A 16,405-nucleotide genomic window follows, 5' to 3' on the forward strand; every position below is an offset into this window, starting at 1 on the left:
CCGTGCCTTTCAGCTTTACAGGGTGAAAAGGGCCATGGAGATGAATGACGGTAGTGGTTGAACAGAAGTGTTAACGTATTCAAAACCACTGAGCTACACACTGAAAAGATTAAAATGAAAAGTTTTACGTGTATTTTGCCATCCCCTCCCAAAAAATATATACGGCTTAATACTTTGACTATATTCAGTCAAGAGTGAAAAGAAAGAACTGCAAATATATCTTCAACTCTTTTTTAGTAGGTTTGTGTTTCAAAGTAGTATAGATGAAGCAACTCTGAAACTATTTTATATGTGTTATAGGATTAAGGAAAATGTGCTGAGGCTGTTGGAAGCCAAGGTTCTCCATATGGAAAAGAGAGGTACAAACACAGAATGTGGAAAGGTAAAGAAGAACAATATAAAGATGGACATTTGTTAAGTATCACTTTTAAACTTCATCTGTTTCTTAGCTCTGCTTGATGAAACGGCTTAAAAACACATCTAGCACTCAGACAGTGGTTTCCTAGTAAAAGGAACCAGGGCTCTTGGGAGAAATGTCTAACTCTAAGGCCAAAACAGGGAAGTATAAGAAGCCTAGAAACTAAAGAAGGACTCAAAATAATAACAGTAATAATGGGGGCATGTAAAAACAGACACAGGAACTCTCATTGGCCCCCCTGTGACAAACTGAGCATCAAAATAATTATGAATAGCAATGCATTATAAATCATTGAAAACAACAGGAATCAATGAGCTTGTACTGAGGATATGTTAGAATGGTTCGGGTAAAAATCATCAATGGATGCCATAAGATCAGAAAGTCTGATGAGGGCCAGGATACTGGCATAGTCTTCCAATATCTTATACATCACTCATTAGTTTCAAAAGGTATAGTATTATCTATGTAGGGTGAAAATAGTACAAGAGTATACAGATAATATTTTATCTGCACCTGGATATTTTATCTAGTACCTGAACAATCCTTTGACCAAGTGATGAAAATTAACATCACCAATGAGGGGCACTCTGTGCTTCATATTGTAATACACTTGAGAAGGGAACAACATCCCTTATGTGGTATTCTGGGTAGACTTGAAAGAATCTGAATTATGATGAAGCATCAGACAAACCCAAAATGAGGAACATTCTTCAAAAAAGCAAACAAAACATAAATGTAATGAAGAAAAGGAAGGACTATGACAACTGAGGCTTTCCAGGCAGCCTGGAAATGCAGGAGATGCTGGTTCAATCCCTGGGTGGGAAAGGTCCCCTGGAGTAGGAAATGGCAACCCACTCCACTATTACTGCCTGGAAAAGTCTGTGGACAGAGGAGTTTGGCAGGCTTGGGGTCACAAACAGCTAGACATGACTAAGCACACATATGACAACTGAATGTAAAAATAATCATGGACTAAAAGGAACAATATTTTATAAACAGTGTTAAACTGGGAAAACCAACACTGGAAACACGTACAGTAGATTTTTAGATAAAAGTATTGTATCAATGTTAAATTTCCTGAAATTTGACAGTTGCACTATGGTCATCCTTGAGATTACCTTTGCTCTCAGAAGAGTCAAAAAGACTATCTTTCCTCTAGGAAATACAAACTAAAGTATATTAATGGGCAGAAGGGCATGTTGTATGCAACCTACACTCAAGAAAAATATTGTGTGTGGGACATCCCTGGTGGTCCAGTGGCTAGACTTTGCACTCCCAATGCAAGGAGCCTGGGTTTGATCCTAGTCAAGGAAGTAGATCCCACATGCTACAACTAAAGGTCCCACATTCTGCAACTAAGACCTAGGTGGGTGTGTGTATTAAAAATTGCATGTATAGAGAGAGAATAGGGTAAGACAAATTTGGCAAAATGTTTAAAGTTAGTGATCTGACACATTAAATACTACTTCAAAACAGTTTTCAAGTACTATATGCAGATCAACTGCGCAAAGATCTACACATTATTAACAATCTACACAATGGATATAGTCTAGATTTCTAAGTTTTGTGATAATCTAGATGTAAGAGCTGAAAGAAAAACACAGGATAAGCCATCGTAAGACTAAGCAGAAGACCAGATAGCTGTTGCATCATTCTCTCTCTCCAGGGTTTCCTACAGATGTCAGTACAAAACAATTCTCATTACTGAGACACCCCTCCAGTGGATCAGCAAGGATTTCCTAGCAAATGAAAATGTTATATGGCTCTTAGGACTAATGGAGGGTGCCCTTTCCAGCCATTTTAAAGAAATTAAGTACACACTGCCCACTCTAACATTGGGTACAAGAAAATAACACATACCTGTTCTGTTAGAAGGTTTTCACTAACACTTAATTTTATCCATTTTAAACAAACTTTTGAGCAACCCAAACAACAAAAATGCTTAGTATATTTTGCATCTGATTTAAAAAATACGTATTTCTCTTAAATATAAGATTTTCTGAAACACACCTTTTAAACTTACCATACCTTACACTCCACTAAGTCTGGATTAAGATCTTTAGAGTTTCTTAGTACTGGGAAGATTCTGGTCTCTCCTCTCCTTCCCCCAAAATATCCAACACTGTATACAATGCATTATTTAACATTTTCAAAATAAACTAAACTTACATGTGTACCAGATAAAGTTTACTGAAAGGAAACTTATCTCATTTTCTTTTGGTGTACTGGCTTTGATAGTATCTTTTTTTTTTTTTTTTTTTTTTACATATACAGTCATCTTTATTAAAGTTCACAATTACATTAGAAATTGATGGATTTCTTTAAGACAGCAGATTCTCATGGGCACCTTTCCACTTTTAAGACTGATAGATAGAGGTCAATATCTTAGTGTCATTACATCAAGTTTTCACCCGATAGGAAACCTGAAAAGGTCTCTTGAGCCTTCCAGGTCACTATACTCTCTAAGACCTGCCCACATGGTCTCTGGCATTTCTTGTAAATTTCAGTAAATGCCTGGGCAACAGAACACTAACTCTGCTGGGTTTTAAGGTACAGTTCCAGGGGTTAAATGTTATACCTATACACTTCCAAATCTCCTAGGCTTATCTTCAATTAATGTATTACTCACTTTACTTGGTGTTTCAGAAGGTAAAGAATCTACCTGCAATGCAGTAGCATCTAGGTTCAATCCCTGGGTCAGGAAGATCCCCATGGAGAAAGGAATGGGTTCCACTCCAGTATTCTTGGCTGGAGAATTAAGTTTTATTTTACTAATCTCCCTGTCAAAGAAAGACTCCAAAGCTTTGCTAACTGAGAAATTGGTGAGGCTCCTCTTCTCTCCTCAAATCCAGCTGTATTTGGAATCCTAAACGAAATGCTAGATACAAGGGCGTAGGACGAGAGTCTCTCCCGAAAAAGCTGATAGTATCTTAACTACATGTATAATCTCTCTACAGAATATTCTAGCGCTTGGCAATATTACTGTATATATCATGAGTTGATGTGTTTAAAAAAAAATTTTTTTTTTAACTGCTGTGGTTCTTTTGATCATTGTGCCACTAAGTGCCATTAATCTGAAACAGGCCTAGGTATACATTCTTTGTAAACAATTCTCTACTATACACATTTAATCTGAAAGTTCAAATTATCTATTTGTAGCCTAATGATACAACTGATAGCTTCATGGCTTCATTAAAAAGTCATTTAAAATTAAAAAACTTTAAGACACAATTGCTATTTTTAGATCAAAAGAATAAAATGTGAAAACAACTAATGACTGAAAATCACTTTACTCTCACCCTAGTAAAAATTATATAAATCATTGTTTTTAAAGGGTTCTTTTGAAGTTGCCATTCTGAACTTTGGCTCCACATGAGAATTACTTAATGCCCAGGCCAAATCCCAATCCAGTTACATCGGAATCTCTAGGGAACAAGCCACAAGCATCAGTGTATTTTAAAACTTCCAAAGTGATTAGAATGTACAGCTGAGATAGAAAGCCACTGTTTTTAAAAAGTATTCTAGAACATAAATATTTAAATATATGCTCTTTTAAAAACAGCACCATGAGAGGCTATAAACATAGTCTAGCAATGTACAATACTTTTTCCTTCAGGGTCTTTTAAAAATTGCATTTTGTCATACCTTTATCAAAAACGTTAGGCATACATCACCTTCCTTATTCATTATATTTAGCGGTTACTGAGGTAAAAGCATTAGTTTCACAAAGACCCAGATATAAGACCCAGCTCTATCATTTAATAGTTCTATGACTGTGGATAAATAGCTTAACCTCCTCATCTGTAAAATGGGCAGATTAAAATAGAAAACAGTGTGCAAAACATGACAACTGGCACATAAGAGGTAATGTATAAATGGCTCTGCTTATCGTTATCAAGCTAGACTGGAAGACATTGGAGGCTAGGGCTGTATCGTGTTTAAGGTTATATTTTCACAACTTCATACCACATAGTAGCTACATAATAATTCTTAATCATTAAGCTCCTTAAGAATTTTTAATCTGTCTTTGTAACCCGAATGCCTAGTACAGATTCTGAGACACAAAGAAAGCTTAATAATGTTTTGAACAAGTGAAACAAGCTTATTTCAGAAAAGAACGAACCCTCAAGCCTTCCTTTGCAGAAAAGAAGTCAGAATAACCAGCATCTGTAGCCAACAGTCCCACAAACTGCATCGCAGGCCGTTGTTGTATAAATAGTTCTACAGCTCCATCAGTGATGTAACTACCCCCAGAAATGTCCAGGGACTCAATATTGGGCAGAATATCTTTCTGCTGTAGCAAATGAAAAGCTAGATCTGACTTGAGTTGCCTGTGATCAGAAATATCAAGGTGAAGCAGACATTTAAGTTCTCTAATGACTGCGAGAATCTGTGGTGTGGTCATGGTCAGACATTTTAGATAGTGCATTGTAAGAGATCTGAGTCGATCCTTACAGGTAAGGAGTGCAGAGATGTTAGTGACCAGAGTATTAGAGATATCCAAGCTTTCCAGTTTTGGTAACTGCGAAACATTAACCAGGTCTTCACTATGAAAACAAACATTGAAAACGCTTAAAACTCGAAGACCAGTGAGCTGACCAAACAACAACGGTCTTGAATCTCGAGGGATGCTTGTTGAGTCCAAGACGAGACGTCGGAGGTTTTCTTGGATCCAGCTGTTGCTGCAGAGCCCACCGAGGATGTCTGGGATGGAGAGGTCAGTGCTTGCTGCAGTAGCATCCAGTTCAGTGAGTCTGTGATGGCAGAAGGCTTTCAGGAATGCAGCTGTGGATATTTTAGCTTTCTGAATGTTGACCAGCTTCAGTTTCATTTGGTTGCCTTGGAAAATGCTTGCTGTTCTATCAGTCAGCTTGCCTATAAGAGAACCAGAACCAGCTTGTAATAACTAAATCTCATGCCTTTTCCAGGAGGCACTGTGGCCAGTAAACTTTGATAGATGATAATAGTAACAATAATGACTACATTTGCTGTTTACTCTGTGCTGAGCATTGTTCTAAACCCTTTACTCAGATTATCTCATTTACTCTTTAAAATAAATTGTAAAGGAATTATGATTATTACCATCTTACAACTGAGGAAACTGAAGCTTAAAGAGGTTAAGGAACTTACTCAAGGTCAAAATGTGTGGCAGAATCAAGAATCAAAACCAGTTTGACTTCAACGTCCACAGTTTTAACCATAGTAACCTTGTTCACTTGGGCTTCCCTGGTAGCTAAGCTGGTAAAGAATGTGAGAGACCTGGGTTTGATCCCTGGGTTGGGAAGATCCCCTAGAGAAGGGAACAGCTACCTACTGCAGTACTCTGGCCTAGAGAATTTCATGGACAGAGGAGCCTGGCAGGCTACAGTCCATGGGGTCACAAAGAGTCAAACACAACTGAGTGACCTTTACTTCACTTCACTTCAACTTTGCTCATAAAAAACAAAACAAAACAAAAAGACAAAATAAAAGAGGTAGGTAAGTATAGGGCCTATAATATGCAAATAGCACTAATGATTACTTTTAACCAAACTAGTGGATGGCCTTTGGTAAGACTTATCCCTCTATGCCTCATTTTCCTCATCTGTTAAAATGAATGGGTTATATTAGATTTCATTTAGAAACAACTTATTAATACTAAGCATCTTCTATGTGTGAGATTCCATATTAAGTAATAGACATACAGGGCAATAAGACACCTGTGACCACAAAGAATTCAGTCTAGGAAGCATGTCAGGCAATTAAGTGATTATAATAATATATTATATTCAGTGCTGATTTGTATCTGATATTGAATAAAGATGAGATTAATATCAGGGCAGGTTTTTAAGGCTGAATATCAGTTTTCCAAGGGGAAGGTGAAGGGCGGAAGAACACGACAAAGACGTGGAGGCACAGAACATCAGATTATTCAGAATGACCCTATCTGATCAGTGCTACTGGACCATAGTGTACAAGGGGAGGCCTGGCTGGAAATGACAGTGGAGAGGAAGGTAAAAGGCAGATGGGCCTGTAAACAAAGCTAGGAAACTCATGTACCCTATAAACAAAAATGAAAAACTCAAAATTTTTAAGCAAAAAATGAATGGTTATATTTTTACAAAGACCAATTATGTGTGATGATACAAAAGAATTAAGATGGTGCTTGATGGGAGTGGGATGGGGCAAGAGATTATTAATGATTTTAATGATGAGAGGTGAAAGTTTAAACTGACAGAACACAGCAGTTGAATGGATTAGGGGAAAGAACTGAGGGAAAAGGTATATAAGCTGATTCACAAGTCCCCAGTCTGAGTTGGGCTATGCTACTAACATAGGAAAAAGGAAACCTCAGTATTCAAGGGAAAAGGTATATAAGCTGATTCACAAGTCCCCAGTCTAAGTTGAGCTACGCTACTAACATAGGAAAAATGAAACTTCAATACTCAAGGCTTTCAAAAAGAACTTATTACATTTATTCAAGGGCTTCCCACACAGCTTAGTTGGTAACGAATCTGCCTGCAATGGTGGAGACCTGGATTCTATCCTGGGTCAGGAAGATCCCCTGGAGAAAGAAATGGCAACCCACTCCAGTATCCTTGCCTGTAGAATGCCATGGACAGAGGAGCCTGGCAGACTACAGTCCATAGTGTTGCCAAGAGTCAGACACGACTTAGTACTATCTTTCTTTCTTATTCAAGAAATATCAAGTGCTATGCTACATGCTGAGAATAGTGAATGAGACAGACATGACTCCTGCCATAACGGGGTTTTCTCACATCCTAGAAGAAAACAGATACAAAAGAACATAAAACAAGCAAAATACTATTAACATTAAAAACGTAGTAAAGGTTCTAAAGGAAACAAACAGTATTATAACACAGGGGTAGGGGAAAATGAGAAGGAAGACAAGAATCTTCTGTCTTTAGGTGCAGTATGAGGAGGTGACATTTAAGCTGAGACAAAAAGGATGTGAAAGGCAAAGGTAGTTGTCATTCCAGAGAGAAGGACAGGCTAAAGCCCTGAGAAGAGAAACAGTTTGGCTATCCCTGTGAAATGAGAGAAAACCACTACAGCTCAAGCACAGATGGAAAGGGGATCCCATAATCTGACAGGTCACAGACAAAGGCAAGAGTCAGTCAGACCTTGTTGGCCAGGGTAAATAACTGGCCTTTTATCCTAAGTACCAAGAGAAGACTTAAAGAGTGGCAAAAGTACAGACAGACCTGATTAAGATATAGAGGACTACTCTCCACTATGTGGCAGAGCCTGGCGATGGGCAAAATTAAAGGTAAGGAAACCACTTGGGAGACCAGGGGAGAAGAAAGAGAAAGGTGTCATTGACAGGGGGCTAGGAGGAAAAGGTGGCTCAGACAGTAAAGAATCTGCCTGCAATGCAGGAGGCCTGGGTTCGATCCCAAGGTTGGGAAGATCCCCTGGAGAAGACAATGGATGCCCACTCTGGTATTCTTGCTCGGAGAATTCCCCAGACAGAGGAGCCTGGCAGGCTACAGTCCACGGGGTCACAAAGAGTCAGACACTAACATTTGACCTGACTTGAGGAGAAGAACACTTGAGATATGTACTTTGAAGGCAGAAAATGTGTCAAAAGAATCAAGGACAGAGTGGGGGAGGAATGAAAAATGACTCCTAAGTCACTGAATAGCTAGATAGATGGCCAAACCATCTTGAGATGGGAGGAAATGGCAGTGTAGCAGACGCTGTGATGTGACACCAGAACACACTTAAAAATAAACGACTGGGACTTCCAGCGGCTAAGAACCTGCCTTTGAATGCAGGAGACGCAGGTTCGATCCCTGGTTGGTGAACTGAGATGCCCATGTCAAGGGGCAACTAAGCCCACAAGCTCCAACGACTGATCCCACGCACCCCAATCAGAGACCCTGCATGCCACAACTACAGAGCCCTTGCACTCTGGAGTCCACACAAAACGACTAGAGAGAAGCCCACAGGCCATAATGAAGAGCTAAGACCCAAAGCAGCCATAAGTAAATAAATAAATGGTTAAAAAAAAAAGAAATAAAGGACTTACTACTTGAGCTGCGGGAAATGCCACCATCTGACAGCCCTCATCTATGCAGAGTGCATCAGCTGAAGAGAGTTGCTTCACCCACGGTCATACCACCTTCCCATGGAAACTCACATCCAAAGACTGTGTTGGGAAGTATAGAGATCCAGCCCTCACACCCTAACAAAACACAGATCTGAGTAGTTATTCTACCTTCAGGACTTTCCACAAAATCAGCCAAGGTCTTCTCGATTCTATATATTTTAAATCTAAAAGACTGAAGTATAAACATTTGGAATTAATCGGAATAAAGAATGGTATTTAAAACATGGAATGTAAGAGGAAAAGGAACAAGGACCAACTACCAAAAAGTGTCTACATTCAAGATCAGATAGCTTCTGCACTGTCCTTCAAGGGAAGCTAGATGAGCAGAAAGATAAACAGCAGACACTGAAGTAGAAGAAAACCAAAAGAATAGGATGATTCAGCAGCCTAGATAACAGTTACAAGATACCTGGCTATCTTGTGTGTGGTTCTGGAGCTTCGAAACTGCACTGAAAACTCTGGGAAATTAAAGTAGAAGAGATAGCTAAACCAAAGAGGATTATCCAGGGAGTATACAAAGTGAGAAAATACACAAAGCTTCCCAAGATGGAAACTTGAGGAGCATAAAAAAACACATATATGAAGAAACAGAGCATATAAAGCAAAGTGTGGAACAGTAACCAAGGATAAAAAACAGAAAAAAACAGTTACTCCAAACCAGGAAGGTTGAGAATAATAAACACTAAGTCAAACATACAAAAACCCCTGATGATTTAATAAATTTAGGTAGGTAATTATCATCTATGATCACCAAAAGTGAAAACCAACCAGATAATCAGACTTTATTAACACCCTTAAGAAGTACAGTGCAGAAGGAAATGGCAACCCACTCCAGTATTCTTGCCTGGAGAATTGCCATGGACCCAAGAGCCTGGCAGGCTCCAGTCCATGGGGTTTGTGAAGAGTCAGACACATCTGAAGCAACTGAGGACAAGAAGTACAAACATCACTAACAAACATCAAACTTCAATTTGATCAAGCCTCCACCTCTAATTTTCAATGTATAGGAATTACAAGAATCAGAGAAACATGTCAAATCATAGCACAAACAATGGTAAAGTCCAGATTGTAGGATACTGTACAAAACAAATGATCAGTTTCTTTAAAGAAAGAAAATAACTGGGAGTCCCAAAATACATGAAGATAAACATACTTCTAAATAACAGATGAATCAAGGGGAAAAAAATCAAGAGAAATTACAAAATATTTTGAACTAAATGAAAATAAGAACACAACTTACCCATATCTATGGGATGCAGCAAAGGCAGTGCTAGGTGGGAAAGTTATAGCTGTGAATGCATACATTAGTAAAGAAGATCTAAAATCAATAACCTAAGTTCCCACCTTAGGAAACTAGAAAAAGAAGAACAAATTAAATCCAAAGTAAGCAGAAGAAAAGTACAATTAGAGCAGAGGGCATAACATCAGCAACATGGCAGAGTGAAACACTACTGTGAGCTCTCCCCTCCAATCTATTAGATTGGTGCAAAAGTAATTGAGGTTTTGCATTGTTGAACTTTGCCATTTGATATTGGGATACATTCTTAAATAAATGTGGTTACATCATTTTAATGTGCATTTCTCACTTTATGTTTTTTGCTAATGACTTATTACATGCTGTTTCAGTTCAATTCAGTTCAGCTCAGTTCAGTTCAGTCACTCAGTCGTGTCCAACTCTTTGCGACCCCACGGACTGCAGCATGCCAGGCCTCCCTGTCCATGGCCAACTCCTGGAGTTGTCCATTGAGTTGGTGATGCCATCCAACCATCTCATCCTCTGTCATCCCCTTCTCCTTCTGCCTTCAATCTTTTCCAGCATTAGGGTCTTTTCCAATGAGTTAGTTCTTCACATCAGGTGGCCAAAGTATTGGGAGTTTCAACTTCAGCATCAGTCCTTCCAATGAATATTCAGGACTGATGTCCTTTAGGATGGACTGGTTGGATCTCCTTGCAGTCCAAGGGAGTCGCAAGAGTCTTCTCCAACACCACAGTTCAAAAGCATCAATTCTTTGGCACTCAACTTTCTTTACCATCCAACTCTCACATCCATAGATGGCTACTGGAAAAACCATAGCCTTCACTAGACGGACCTTTGCTGGCAAAGTAATGTCTCTGCCTTTTAATATGCTGTCTATGTTGGTCATAACTTTTATTCCAAGCAGGAAGCATTTTTTAATTTCATGGCTGCAGTCACCAGCTGCAGTGATTTTGGAGCCCAAGAAAATAAAGTCTGTCACTGTTCCCACTGTTTCCCCATCTATTTGCCATGAAGTGATAGGACCAGATGCCATGATCTTAGTTTTCTGAATGTTGAGCTTTAAGCCAACTTTTTCATTCTCATCTTTCACTTTCATCAAGAGACTCTTTAGTTCTTCTTTGCTTTCTGCCATAAGGGTGGTATCATATTTGAGGTTATTGGTATTTCTCCTGGCAATCTTGATTCCAGCTTGTGCTTCATCCAGCATTTCTCATGCTGTTTATTGTTATTTATTTTAGACTACAGAAATTATGTTAGACAAAAAGCAAATCGAGCAATTTTCTTATTCAAGTTCAAAATGGATTTTAAAGCAGTGGAGACAACTCAGGCAACATCAACAAGGCATTTGGCCCAGGAACTGATAACTAACATACAATGCAGTGATGGTTCAAGAAGTTTTACAAAGGAGACAAGTGCCTTGAAGATAAGGAGTGTAGTGGCTGGCCACTGGAAGTTGACATCGACCGATTGAGAGCAATCATTGAAGCTGATCCTCTTAAAACTACATGACAAGTGGCTGAAGAACTCAACGTTGACCATTCTGCAGTCATTTGGCATTTGAGGCAAATTGGAAAAGTGAAAAAGTTCGATAAGTGGGTGCCTCATGAGGTGACCAAAAATCAAAAAAATCATTGTTTTGAAGTGTTGTCTTCTCTTAATCTACCCAAAAACAATGAACCATTTCTCTGACCGTAATGCCCAACCCCACGTCACACAATGAATGCTTCAAAAGTTGAACGAACTGGGCTACAAAGTTTTGCCTCATCCACCATATTCACCTGACTTCTCACTAACCGACTACCACTTCTTCAATCATCTCAACAACTTTCTGCAGGGAAAATGCTTCCACAACCAACAGAGGCAGAAAATGCCTTCCAAGAGTTCACTGAATCCCAAAACACAGATTTCTTCTATAGGAATAAAAAAACTTACTTCTCATTGGAAAAACATATGTTGATTGTAATGGTTCCTTTTTTGATTAATAAAGATGCGATTGAGCCTAGTTATAATGATTTAAAATTAAAATTCACAGTCTGAAGAATTGCCATTACTTTTTCACCAACCTGATACAACCAATAAAACATCCACAATGCATATATAAACAACTCATATAACTTAATATCAAGAAAAAAATCTATTTAGAAATGGAAAGAAGACCTAAACAGACATTTCTCCAAAGACATGCATATGCCCAACAGGCACATGAAAAGATGTGTGTGTTGTATCCCTAATCACCAGGGAAATCCAAATCAAAACCAGAATGAGGTATCACCTCACACCCATCAGAATTGCTATCATCAAATAGAACTCAAGTAACAAATGCTGGTGAGGAGGTAGAGAAAAGGAAACCCTCATATACTGTTGGTGGGAATGTAAAAATTGGTGCAGCTACTGTGGAAAACAGTATGGCGTTTTCTTAAAAAACTCAACTACCATATGACCAGCAATTCCACTCCTGGTATATCCAAGAAAAAAACAAAACACTGATCTGAAAAGATACATACATCCTAATGTTCACAGGAGCATTATTTACAACTGCCAAGAAATGGAAGCAACGTAACTGTCCAACAACAGATGAATGGATACCATCTATACAATAAATATTAAAGGAGATTCTCTAGGCAGAAAACACAAGAAAAGAAAAAGACCTATAAAAACAATTTTTTAAATGGCAACAGGAACATACATATCAATAACAGATGAATGGATAAAGGAGGTATATGTGTATTTTTTATATTTATATTTTATATTGTGCTCAGTCACATCTGACTCTTTGTGATTCCATGAACTATAGCCCGCCAGGCTCCTCTTGTCTATGGAATTTTTCAGCAAGAATACTGGAGTGGGTAGCCATTCCCTTCTCCAAGGGATCTTCCCAACCCCAGGGATCAGGATCAAACCCAGGTCTCCTGCATTGAAGGCAGATTCCTTACTGTCTGAGCCACCAGGGAAGCCAATTAGCTATTAAGGAAATGCACATAAAAATCACAATAGATACCACTTCACATCCACCAGAATGGCTATAATCAAAGTCATTAGATAACAAGCTTTGGTAAGGATGTGGAGAAATTGAACTCTTCTGTCTCAACTGCTGGTGGGAACATAAAATGGTACAGCCACTTTGGGAAAGAATTTGAAGTTCTTCAAAAAGTTAAACACAAAGCTACCACTTAACCCGGCAATTCCACTCCTGGGTATACACCCAAAGATATAAAAGCATATATCCGCACACACAAATGTCTATACTAATATTTATAGAAGTATTATTCATAATAGCCAAAATGTATAATAAAAACAACACGGGGACTTCCCTGGCAGTCCAATAGTTAAGATTTTGCCTTCCAGGGCAGAGGGTGAGGGTTCAGTCCCTGGTCTGGGAGCTACAATCCCACACATCTTGTGGTCAAAAAAGCAAAACATAAAACAGAAGCAGTATTGTAACAAATTCAATAAAGATCCTTAAAATGGTTCACATTAAAAAAAAAATCTTAAAAAAGCCGCTAATGTTCATTAACTGAGAAACAAATAAAAGGTAGTATATCAATACAATGGAATATTACACAGCCATAAAAATTCAGTAGTAGTTGATGTTACAAAATGGATGAACCTTGATGATTTTATGCTAAATGAAAGAAGCAAGACACAATGCTGCTGCTGCTGCTGCTAAGTCGCTTCAGTCGTGTCCGACTCTGTGCTACCCCATGGACTGCAGCCCACCAGGCTCCCCCGTCCTTGGGATTCTCCAGGCAAGAATACTGGAGTGGGTTGCCATTTCCTTCTTCGATGCATGAAAGTGAAAAGTGAACGTGAAGTCACTCAGTCATGTCCGACTCTTAGTGACCCCACGGACTGCAGCCTACCAGGCTCCTCCGTCCATGGGATTTTCCAGGCAAGAGTACTGGAGTGGGGTGCCATTGCCTTCTCCAAAGACACAATATTAAATGATTAAATATTAAAGGCCACATATTAAATGATTCCATTTACACTAAATGTTCAGAAAAGGCAAATTCACAGAGGTAGAAAGTAGATTAGTGACTGCTAAGAATTATAGGGGGATGAATAAGGTGTTTTGTTTTTTTGTTTTTTTTTTTGAGGTAATGAAAACCGCCTGTGATGATGGCTGCACAAATCTGTGAATATGCTAAAAAAAAAAAAAAATAACTGAACTATATACTTTAAATGGATGAATTATACACTATGTGAATTTTATCTCAATCATGTGTTACTCCCCCAAATTTTTCATTAAGAAAACACTAACATAGCAAACACAGCCCTTTGAAAGCCCTACTACCAAAGGAAGTAAAGGAAAAAATTTTAAAGGTTCATATTCACAATCAAAAGAATGGGAGATAAGACTATAGCAATAGCAGGGCAAGTCTAGAAGGAAGATAATTTTCATCGAGGGATCCCAGAAAGAGTCTGAGAATCAACCTCCACACAAATTTCTGTGTTTTTCAGCAGGTTGTTGAGAGGAACAAAACAGAATTATATGCAAAAGTGCTTTTCAAATAGTAAAGTGCTATAAATGTACGCAATAAAGCGGTCTTATCATTACCTTGCCAAGTCATCATCCCAACGAATTGATCAGCTAATTCCTGAGGAAAACTCCAATGCTCCGGAAGACAAAGTGTTCCATCAGATCTTTCAGAACACAATTTCTCCAGGTTAGCAACCAGGATGTTCAGGCATATGTTGACCAAAGAGTAGGGAGATGCCTCCTCCTAGCAAACAAACCCCCAAACAAACAAACTTGTTACAACATATCTACAAAAATTCAACATAAAAGTGGTCATGTTATACATGAGGATATCTTAAGATACATTCTTCTCACTCTAATGATTTATATGTAATGAAACCACCTTATTCCAATTATCAACCATGTGGAAGGTTTTCACCTGTTGTAGCTTCTGCTGTAGCTTTAAAAAAATTAGGTTCTCTCAATCCTTCACTTATCTCCTGTTCTATGCCAGCCCCTGAGAATACAGGGATGAGTAAGATATAGCTCTAATCCTTTTGGACCAGTTTAGTAGAGAATACATCCAATAAATCTGACAATTTCAATACAACACAAGGAACTAAACAAGCAGAAATCATACAGTCATTTATTCAGCAAATATTTATTCAGTGGTTACTACATGCCAGAGGATAAGAAGATCTGCCCATTCCCACCCTCAAGTGTTCACACTATAAAAGACTTGTTATAATAAGGAGGCTGTAGAAGAATACAAACTGAGATATAAGACATCTTTGCTAAGAGACTGACATTTGTTCATTCAACAAACATTTGAAAGGTATGGCATTCAGACATAAAGAGAGAGCAATAAGCCAGGGATTGCCATCTTTGTCAAAGGTTTCAACATGCAATACGTTTAATGACCTCCACAACACTACTGAATAAATTCCCTCCATAGTCCAAAGTATAGACTACTCCTTCATGAAAATCCTCAACTCCTTGTTTCCTCTCCTGCATCATACTCTCCAGACATTCTCCTGGAAGAACTTTGCTATTCACCTTTTTTTATGGCAACACTCAGGAGCTAATCATCTATGAAGGGGAGAAGATTCACACAACATATTATGTCATGGAAAATTCATGAACATTAACTTCAAATGAGCCCTAAGTAGCTGGAAATCATTCAAAGTCTCCTTAGACAGGGCACTCTCCCACTATCAAGCAACAATTATTTCATGCCTTCTACTTGTTCCTCAAACCCATTTCACGCTGATATCAGAATCTGATCCACTTCAGTGAAAAAAAATGAAGCCACCTCCCTACCAAATTTAGCTCAAAACTGCATGCATCTTTTCTGTGGTCTCCTCTTCTATGGAAAACATGTACATCCTTGCAGAGACCAACACTTCCACATGTGCTGGCTGGATTTCGTCCCTCCTGTCTTGGCTCCTCCTGTTGTTTCTTCATTTAAGAACATCTTCAAACTACCCTTCGCAAATGGATCATTCTTTTTTTTCCTGGCTGTGCCCTGCAGCTTACGGGATCTTAAGTTTCCCGTCCAGGAATTGAACCTAAGTCTGTGCACTGAAAGTCCTAACCAACAGACCACCAGGGAATTCCCATAAAATGGATCATTCTTATACAATTTATGCTTCATTATCTGCTTTAAAAACAAAAACCTTCTGTAGACTCCCACATCCTCTTCAGTTACTCTTCTTCATAACCAAATTTCTCCAGTAAGTTTACTCTGATTTACTCTGAATACTGTACTATCTTCTTATCCATTGTTTTTCTTTTAATTATAGTATAATTTATACATAGCAAAAAAAATTATTTTGGTATACAGTTAGTTCAATGAGTTTTGATGAATCCATACAGTTGTGTATTACCACCATAATAAAGATATGGAACAGTTCCATAATCCAGAAACTCTCCAGTGTCCCTTTGTAGACAACCCCTCTCACCAATCCCAAGCAACTACTCATCTTTGTTGTCTCCAGTGTCCTGCCTTCTCCAAAATGTCATATAAACAGAATCATTAAGCAATTAGGCCTTTCAAATCTGACTTCTTTCATTTTGCATAATGCATCTTAACACAGGTTCATTGGCGTTACTGCATGCTTCTGTAATTTGTTCCTTTTTATTGCTGAGAAGCATTCCACT

The 16,405-nt window shown here is 38.5% G+C and overlaps 1 protein-coding gene across 2 annotated transcripts in view; it reads right to left on the bottom strand.

Annotated features, from left to right (window-relative positions):
* Positions 1-16,405, bottom strand: part of ZYG11A (zyg-11 family member A, cell cycle regulator) — a 58,967-nt gene that overhangs the window by 31,105 nt on the left and 11,457 nt on the right. Inside the window, exons 2-3 of one of the 2 annotated variants that reach the window (XM_043461295.1) lie at positions 14,345-14,510; positions 4,542-5,293 (exon numbers count right to left, since the gene is read on the bottom strand). In XM_043461295.1, coding sequence (XP_043317230.1) covers positions 4,542-5,293; positions 14,345-14,510 — 918 coding nt within the window. The remainder of the gene's footprint in view (positions 1-4,541; positions 5,294-14,344; positions 14,511-16,405) is intronic. The other variant, XM_043461296.1, reaches the window with a different exon arrangement.

The sequence above is a fragment of the Cervus canadensis genome, chromosome 2, assembly GCF_019320065.1.
Source record: "Cervus canadensis isolate Bull #8, Minnesota chromosome 2, ASM1932006v1, whole genome shotgun sequence".
NCBI lineage: Eukaryota > Metazoa > Chordata > Mammalia > Artiodactyla > Cervidae > Cervus > Cervus canadensis.